The sequence below is a fragment of the Melanaphis sacchari genome, unplaced genomic scaffold (assembly GCF_002803265.2).
Source record: "Melanaphis sacchari strain LSU unplaced genomic scaffold, SCAv2.0 Contig1690_pilon_pilon, whole genome shotgun sequence".
NCBI classification, from domain to species: Eukaryota; Metazoa; Arthropoda; class Insecta; order Hemiptera; family Aphididae; genus Melanaphis; species Melanaphis sacchari.
This window is the reverse complement of record NW_020270780.1, coordinates 1-8,826: the sequence shown is the minus strand read 5'-3', so window position 1 is coordinate 8,826 and position 8,826 is coordinate 1. Positions and strand designations below refer to the sequence as shown.

At 28.4% G+C, this 8,826-nt stretch overlaps 4 protein-coding genes across 4 annotated transcripts; 1 reads left to right on the top strand and 3 right to left on the bottom strand.

The window, feature by feature from the left end:
• Nucleotides 1-2,543: 2,543 nt before the first annotated feature.
• LOC112592321 (general transcription factor II-I repeat domain-containing protein 2B-like) lies at nt 2,544-3,294 on the bottom strand (the record flags this gene model as incomplete). The annotated part of the gene is made up of 2 exons (XM_025336340.1): nt 2,940-3,294; nt 2,544-2,798 (listed from the first exon to the last, which is right to left on the bottom strand). Coding segments are annotated over exons 1-2 (610 nt in total), but the record flags the coding sequence as incomplete, so codon positions are not given.
• Nucleotides 3,295-3,607: 313 nt separating this feature from the next.
• LOC112592320 lies at nt 3,608-4,201 on the bottom strand. Its single transcript, XM_025336339.1, has 2 exons — nt 4,093-4,201; nt 3,608-3,993 (listed from the first exon to the last, which is right to left on the bottom strand). The coding sequence occupies exons 1-2, from the start codon at nt 4,199-4,201 to the stop codon at nt 3,608-3,610; spliced, it is 495 nt and encodes a 164-aa protein (XP_025192124.1).
• Nucleotides 4,202-4,496: 295 nt separating this feature from the next.
• Nucleotides 4,497-5,672, top strand: LOC112592319 (piggyBac transposable element-derived protein 4-like). The gene is made up of 2 exons (XM_025336338.1): nt 4,497-4,851; nt 5,038-5,672. Exons 1-2 carry the CDS (start codon nt 4,497-4,499, stop codon nt 5,670-5,672), a joined length of 990 nt encoding a protein of 329 aa, XP_025192123.1.
• A 1,009-nt stretch (nt 5,673-6,681) lies between these two features.
• Nucleotides 6,682-8,190, bottom strand: LOC112592318 (uncharacterized protein K02A2.6-like). The gene is made up of 2 exons (XM_025336337.1): nt 7,986-8,190; nt 6,682-7,163 (listed from the first exon to the last, which is right to left on the bottom strand). Exons 1-2 carry the CDS (start codon nt 8,188-8,190, stop codon nt 6,682-6,684), a joined length of 687 nt encoding a protein of 228 aa, XP_025192122.1.
• Nucleotides 8,191-8,826: the final 636 nt, after the last annotated feature.

Here is an 8,826-nt window from a genome sequence, read left to right as displayed (position 1 = left end):
AAGTATACAAATATACTGCAAAATGTATAAACAAAAATATACTGACATAAAATTATCTTACCAACGCATACTAAAAATAAATAAAATACTTTTACTTAATAAATATGAATACTTAAATTTTAATAATAGGATAAGAAATATTATAAAAGTATGTTGGTTAGGTTCATAATACACTAAACCCATTTTATTATAGTTATGATTTATCTATTATTAATTTGTAAATATATTAACACGTAATTTACTGATGCATAAAATCTATTATTGCAAATTTTGAAAACAACAATAGAATCTCTATAAGTTTATTATTATGAATTATTTAAAATTTATTTAGCATTTTATTATATTATGCTATAGATGTAACAAACACTAAGTATCGTGGGATTTTACTTTCACAATGATTGTAATTAAAATGAATAAATTGTTAAAGTCTATAAACTTTTATCGTATTATTTTTTAAGTTAAATTGCATACGACTTTATATTTTAGATATTTGATTTATGTACACAATATCATACAAGTGTGGTTATATGTATATGGGTGTGAACACCATATTGATAGCAAACACTTTGAATAAGTCACTGTAATTTTATAGTATATTTGTGTGTAAATCAAAATATCAGTTTTTACATTGGTTGTGGATTGCATATATATCATCTTGTTAGCGAGACACTAGGTAGCTACATAGAGTTTAAAGTTCTTAAACCATTAAAAAAAAACAAAACTGTGTAGATTCTTTGTATAATAGATGATATTACTGAATTATATTGAGAAATTATGCATTTTAATTCTATATTGCAAACTTTTCAAGTATGTAATACTATCCTAATATCTCAAATATTAAATCAATCAAATAATTTAAATTCTAAATTAATAAACAAGTAAATAATGTATAATATATAGACATAGTAACTATAATAATTAATTATATTAAAATATCAGAATATGTCTTTAAATATAAATAGGTAAAGTCAAATACAAATATCGAATGTACAGGTAGTAATGGTTGTGTGAATAATAATTAGTATATATTAATACAATAATAAAATTTCATGATGACAGTAAAAACAAATATAATAATTAAAAACAATCGAAATGATAAAGTTTAAACAAAACGAGGGATTTCTATTTATAGTATAATAAATTATTATATTATAACTTTCAAGTTTATAACATCTGCTTTCCAAATTCGTTGTAGTCAATTTTAAAAGATCAGTGGACTTTGAGTTTGAAAATAGTAGTCATACTATGAAGTTTAACGGGTACTACGTCAATAATAGTGTTATAGACTAAAGACGTCAGTCATAATTTTTGAAGACGCGTGAGGCCGAGGTTAACTCACTCATCGTGTGATCTGAGGATAAAATATTTAAATACTTGTAACTAAATAAAAAGTATAATAGATTAGATCTAAAGATCCATAATTATTATTTTATAGAGTTCTTTATTTAACTTATAAATTTATAACCCATTAAATAATTCATGTGGGATCAACCATTACTAGGCATTAAATGGAAATTTAAATTTACAAATCAGTACCATTCAAATCTACATCAAGACTTTTAATCTTAAAAAAAAACCAACAAACCAGATGTGATAAATAATCAGTAATAAATTTTGTCAGTAAATAGTCCTCGGAAAAAGTAAAATAAGTTCATGAAACTTAAACTAATGAAAATTAAATAATTATTGATAACTATGATCTTAATAATAAAATTGCAATAATCTTGTATTGTTTTCAATTATTTAGAATTAGGTACAATATTTATAAACTAATTGTTATTCGTTACCGTTTTGATATTCCTCTTTAGTATAAGTATAAACATGGCTTATATTAATTGTAAAAGTTAATATTATTAAAACTTTATATGAAAACATAATTTTTTGTTGTTTTTTTGTGATAATTACAAAGATATAACAACTTAGAGAATTACAACTTTTTTTTACAAAGAATAAATTTAAAATGATCGCATTCAACTTAGGTACTATGACACCGTATACACTAAAAGAGTTGTATATACCTACATTAAAACAGTTAAATAAATATTTTATGTATTTATTTCAAAGACATCTGTTTTAACAATCAAGATGAAAAAAATATAATGTGAGGTTGCACAAATGGTTAAATTAGGGGTCGGCAAATAATTTCTATTGGAGTCCTAAAGATTAAAATAATAAATCAATGAGGTCCAGTGAAAAAAAATCTTTTTCAAATCTTTATATTTTAAAAATAGCAGTATAAAAATAAAAATAATTATTCAGTTATTACAATTAATTTATATTAAAAATTACAATATTAAAAGTATGAAAAAAAATATACCTATTACAGTAAATTATTTAATACGAAAAATTGCATTTCTTTTCCTTAGCCAGCTTTTTAAAATCGGGAACTCGTGGAGAACAGCTTATGCGCAATGTGTCCTCAAGGTGAAAGTCTGTTAATTTTGTCCGATATTTGTTTTTCAAAAAATTAATTTTTGAAAACGATGCCTCACAAATGTATGTCGAACCAAACATCGTAGCCAAGTTGATTGCCAGTTGCTTACAGTTTGAATACTTGTCAGTGGCATCTTTAGCCCAGAATTCTTCAGTTGACGCACTTCTGTACTGCTTCAAGGAAACATCTTCCTGTAGGTCTATTATTTCCATTTGGAGTTTTGACTTTGAAAGATTAAATAATTTTTCAGCTACATCAGTCCATTCTCCGTCTGGGAGAACGTCGTAAGGGGTTTTTAAGAATTGTGATAGTTTTCCTATTTCAGAAAAGTCTTTGAATCTAGCATCGAATTCCTTCATAAGATCTGACAAAAAACTTAAAAAAGTTTCGATGTTTACAATTTCAGAATAATTTTTGCATTCAAATATTGTGGGAAAGTGAATAAATTTTTTTTGTTCTATGTCTCGTTCAAATATATTTAGTTTGCGACGGAAAGCAGACACACTTTGTATTAAATCACATATTAATTTCCCTTCTCCTTGTAATTCGACATTAAGTGTATTTAAATACTTCAAAATGTCATTTAAGAAAGCCATCGCAACTATATTTCGATTGTTTTCTAAGAACTCCGAATGCTTCTTTGCTTCTTCAGTATCTACATTTTTTAGGAATGTTTTTACTTCTTCTTTAATGTTCCAAAAACGTTCAACTACTCGACCTTTATTGAAACAACGAACGTGATTGTGTTGTAGTAAATCTGAATAAGCCGAATCACATTGACACAGAAACTCTTTGAACTGTCTGTGTTGAAGAGAAGAACGCGACCTGATAAAATTGATTAACTTGATCAAACCGTCCATAACGTCTTTCAGTGTAGCACTGAGTTTACTACAAAGCGATGTTTGGTGAATTATGCATTGATAAGTTAATATCCCGGAATTATTATCCCGGATTCTTTTTAACAATCCTTTTTTCTTTTCCCATCATCGCCGGAGCTCCATCAGTGGAAATTGACACAATTTTATCATAACTCAAATCCGATTTTTTCATGAAATTATCAAAACTTTTAAATAAATCTTCTCCACGAGTCTTGCCTTCAAATGTTAATATTGCTAGTAACTCTTCTCTAAACACTTTATTTTCAATGTCAAAGAATCGCACAAAAATTGACATTTATTCAGAATCAACTAAGTCACAAGATTCATCAAGCGCAATGCAGTAGCACAGTGACTTATGTAAAAGTTCAAATAAGCTTTTTTTGTTTTCGGCTGCCAACAATACCGTCCTTCTTGTGTTACTCCTTGCCGACAAAGGAATATCTTGGATAGAGGTAACGATTTTTTTATTTTCTTGAAAAAGTGCAGTGGCCACTTCCAACATACACTCTTTTACTATTTCGGAATCGGAAAACGGTTTTTGGTGCTTATTAAGAACCCAGCACACACGCAACGCTGCTTCAGTTGATTTTTCTTGTTCACTCATACACCGTATAAGTGTTGTCGTACTATTTTTGTAAGATAACATACATGCATGGAGCTTATTTTTACGCACTTCACTGCCTGGAGGAAATTTTGTATGAAAATCTTTATGAGTAGTTTCATAATGCCGTTTTTAATTTCCACTTTTAATAATAGCAAAAGTTGAATTGCAAATTAAACAGACTGGAATGGCTCCAACCCTTTCAGGCAATACAAAACAATATAGTTCAGTCCACACGTTCATAAACTTCCTATTTTCGCTGTCGATTTTGCGTTTTTTACTCAACATATTGAACGAATAATATAAAACGAAACACGCACTGTATTCACCGGCGAAAGTACACGTACTAAATCGTTAACTAAACTGTTATTTAGAAAATACGGGAGACAGACAAATAATAAAATTATTTCAATGGATAGCAACGATAAAGTAACGTCGGCCGATAACATTGTAATAAAACCGATTATTACCTGCCCGATAAAATATTTTTCAATGAATTATGATATAACTATAATCTGAGTTTGATAAATTAAATAAAATAAATTTCTCTATCAATAATAATACTATTACAGAAAATAACATAATGAAGTACAATGTGTTGACAGGGTCCAGAGTTTTGCCTTCCGCGGTCCGCCAGTTGCCGATCCCTGGTTTAGACGTTTGTGAACCAGGTACCTCTTCTTCCAATACTTATGTAGATACATCTAAAAAAAGTAATACATATGATTTGACCACCAGTTCTAGTCCTACTGTTATACAATTGGTTAAATCTAAAACGCTTCGTCCTAAATTTTCACGTAAACTAATAGAAACAACTGTACAAAATCCTGCACCAAAAAAACAAAAAACAGAAGAATTTAAAAAATTAAAATGGAAGAACGGTAACTTAGTTTATGAACCTCAACTTATCACCCACGATGAAAATTTACTGCCAAAAAGTATTTTAGAACTTACAACACTTTATCAGTTTTTTACATATTTTTTTAATGACGAACTTTTAAGTAAAATTAAAACTGAAAGTGATCTTTTTGCTGCACAGGTAGACATCAATAAAAACTTTTCAGTTACTATAGATGAGCTCAAGAGATTTATTGGTATTCTTATTTATAACTCGGTTTGTGTAGTGCCAAATGTTCGAGACTACTGGGGCGAACATTTAGGGCTTTCTCATGTATATAATTCTTTAAGTCAAAAAAGATTCGAAGAAATACGTAGATTTCTTCATTTTAATGACAATAGCAAAATGTTAGAAAAAGATAATATACATTATGATAGATTATATAAAATTCGGCCTCTTATTGATCATTTAAATAATAAATTTAACTCGATTCCTTATACAAGAGACTTGTCACTTGATGAGCAGCTTTGCGCTACAAAAGCAAAAAGTTATTTAAAGAAGTATATGCCTGCAAAACCTCATAAATGGGGTTTTGAATTTTTCGTATTGTGTGACTCAAAAGGATTTTCATATCAATTTGAAATTTATTCGGGACAAGAAAATGATCAACGATTTCGATCGCCAAATGAACCAGATCTCGGTGCTAGTTCTAACATAGTTGTACGTCTTACTAGAAATGTTCCACGCCATAAAAATCATATATTATATTTTGACAATTTCTATACAAGTATTCCATTAGCTGCCGATTTGTACAAAAATGGAATTTTGTGTCTAGGAACAGTGCGGAAAGACCGATTACCCAATAATAAAATACCTAGCGACCAAATAATTAAAAAAAGATGTACGCGAAAAATCGTATAAATATTTGACCGTTTTTGAAAATACGCCCATGTGTGTGACTTCGTGGAAAGACAATAAACAAGTTAATTTATTATCTACTTATTGTGGATCATTACCAATACTGACTACCAATAGATTTGATAAAAAATTTAAAAAAAAAATTAATATTGATTGTCCCACCGTAATCAAAGAATATAATAGATTGATGGGAGGAGTCGATCTTTTAGATAGTCTTATTGGGCGATATAAAACTCGTATGAGATCAAGAAAGTGGTATATGCGAATTTTTTACCATTTGATTGACACATCTATTGTAAATTCATGGCTCCTATATAAAAGATCGCAAACCCAGCTTGGAAAACCTAGCAAATATACATTAGCCGATTGGCGAAAAAGTTTAGCGTTCACTCTTACGAAAACAGGTATTGTGCAAACACCAACTAGAGGCCGTCCGTCATTAGAGAGTAACATTAAAAAACAAAACAGAACTAGACCGACCCCAAGGCCCACTCAAGATATAAGAACTGACAACATAGGACATTTTATAAATTATAACGAAAAAAAAGGACGTTGCAAGTTTCCAAATTGTAAAGGCTATACAAATTATCAGTGTTGTAAATGTAAAGTTTATTTATGCGTAAAATCAAAAGGTGTTTGTTTTACCAATTATCACATAAAATAAATATTAAAAATGTAGCTATCATATTATATAATTAATAATCTAAAATTACCTATAAAATATAATAATTTTAAGAAAAGTGATACTATGATAAGGTTTCAATAGTAAATAAATAAAATGTGTTAGTTTAGTACCTACCTATTTAATGTAAAAGAAAAACATAAATAAAGTATGATTTTGTTAACATTTCAAATATTGTTATTTAACTATTTATTAATGCGCGATGTTGCATATTTGCAACAATCTGAAAATCTTGGTTTTTCAGGAAAATATAATAATTAGAATTTTTTAGGTATTTTTTCTGTTATCTACGTCTAAAAATACATATAATACAATTTTTTTTTTTTTAATTCAAAAAATCGCGCATTGAAGGGTTAAACCAAAATTTGATAATACATTTATTAATTTTTCTAAACGAGAGTTGTGTTCTGTGATAGTGGAACCTGCAACAATAATGTCATCTTGGAATATACCAATGCCCTCAAGACCCGCTGTGGAAGTTTCCATAGCTTTTTGGAACTCCCCTGCCGACGATTTTATTACAAAAGGGTTACGGGTATAGTTAAATAAACCTTTATGTGTATTAATAGTGGTATATTTGCGATCAGATTCTTTAATAACCATTTGTTGATATGCGTCTTTTAAGTCTATTTTCGAAAAATATCTTGAACCACTAACATTTGCATATAAATTTTCTATTTTTGGAAGAGAGTATTCAGTCCCTTCTAATACCGAATTTATTGTTATTTTAAAATCACCACAAATTCTAACCGTGCCATCTGGTTTCAATATTGGTACTATTGGAGTTGCCCATTCACTATAGTCGATAGGAACTAAAATATTGCTTTTAATTAAACGATAAATTTCGGTTTCAACTTTTTCTTTTAATGTTAAAGGGATAGACCTAGGTTTGCAAAATGTAGGTACCGCCCCAGCTTTGATATTTAATGAAATTTCGTATTTGTTAAAAGTACCTATTTCATCTTTAAAAACGTTGTTATATTTTTTTATAATATTATCTACACTTAACGTCATTTTCCATATTGAACAAGGTAAAACATTTGGGAGGGCCATTTTTGCGCCCAAATACCGTATTTGCGCCTACATGCAAAGACCTCGATTGCGCTTAATAAAATTAAAATAAGTTATAAAATACTTGTTTGCGCCCATTTACGTTACAAATCAATAAATTTGGCAACATTGCAGTAAAACTTAATTTTCTCGTCCCACTTTTTTCAGACTTCGAACTGACAGAATAAAATTTATTGGATTATTCTGGTGTGGTTAAAAATGTTTCTTTACTGTTTTGTTGCGTCGTAATTATTTTGTATTGTACCTATTATATTTTTAATAAATTAAAATTAAAATTTTTCGCGTTACTTTGACTTTGTTACTTATATTTTTTATGAAATTAATTGGTGATATTGATGTATCTCTTAAATTGTTAATATCCTGGTGTTTTTTTGTAACTGCTTTATTTTTTGTTTGTTTTATTGTTGTTCTAGCAAGATTTATTTTTAAATATGTATCTGTTTGAAATTCTATTAAAACTTCCACAAATTTTATGATTGATTGATGAGCGTTAAAAAAATATGAATTATAATTTTTATGAAATGATTCACATGCGTTTGTTGTCTGTGTTACATTATTACAACCTTTTGCCCATAATTCAGGAGGGAATAGACTATCTTCGCTTATAAAATTGTCAACTAAATAATCAGCAAATGATTGTATTTTTTTTTCTACTGGAATTTCAGACATAAGTTCTAAAAAGCAATCTGATACTTCTTGTGGGTGTAAAAATGAAAGACCGAAACAATATTGTAACCATTTTCCTTCTGGACTATTAGATTTGTACATATTTGTTAATCCAAGACTTTGAATTTTTCTGAACCAACATTGCCCCAAGTGAAATCTACAGGTGGAAAGTTTTATTTCAGGCCAAATATTAGATGCAGAGTTTAAAATGCTTTTTTCAAAATCAGAATATAATTTAACAGGACAAAACTCATAGTTTAAATTTGAACATAAACGCTTAATATTTTCGAATACATACTCATAGACTTCACCACATTTTTATGGTAACAAACAAAACACCAGAGGTATGTAAGGATTATTATAAAATCCTTGAATTGTAAAAAGTTGACAAAAATATTGTGTGAAATAAGTAAATGTACCATCAACGTATATAGTATTAACCGAATTTAAAAATTGCAAATTTGTGGTACAGGTAAAAATCACAATATTTTTTTCTATATCATTTACTGCAACAATCTCCTTTAGATGATAATATATTTTTTGATACTAAAAATTCTTGAACTTCAACAATGTTTTTTGGAATATTTGTTTGTATGTTTCTACACGGGTACATTCTGTCACGAATTAATTTAACGTCACCGTAATCTAACGTGTAAAAATTATTCTTTGTAATTTCAAAACGTATAATTTGAATTGGGCGATCAGTCATGTCTTTGGCTCTTTTTTTACACGCACTTC

Coding starts and splice junctions, on each gene's coding strand:
- LOC112592320 (XM_025336339.1), bottom strand. CDS start 4,201: ATGTTGAGTAAAAAACGCAAAATCGACAGCGAAAATAGGAAGTTTATG. Junction 3,994..4,092: donor GGTTGGAGCCATTCCAGTCT/GTTTAATTTGCA, acceptor AATTTCCTCCAG/GCAGTGAAGTGCGTAAAAAT.
- LOC112592318 (XM_025336337.1), bottom strand. CDS start 8,190: ATGTACAAATCTAATAGTCCAGAAGGAAAATGGTTACAATATTGTTTC. Junction 7,164..7,985: donor TCCTGAATTATGGGCAAAAG/GTTGTAATAATG, acceptor GCAATATTTTAG/TTCCTATCGACTATAGTGAA.
- LOC112592319 (XM_025336338.1), top strand. CDS start 4,497: ATGAAGTACAATGTGTTGACAGGGTCCAGAGTTTTGCCTTCCGCGGTC. Junction 4,852..5,037: donor TGAAAATTTACTGCCAAAAA/GTATTTTAGAAC, acceptor CGGTTTGTGTAG/TGCCAAATGTTCGAGACTAC.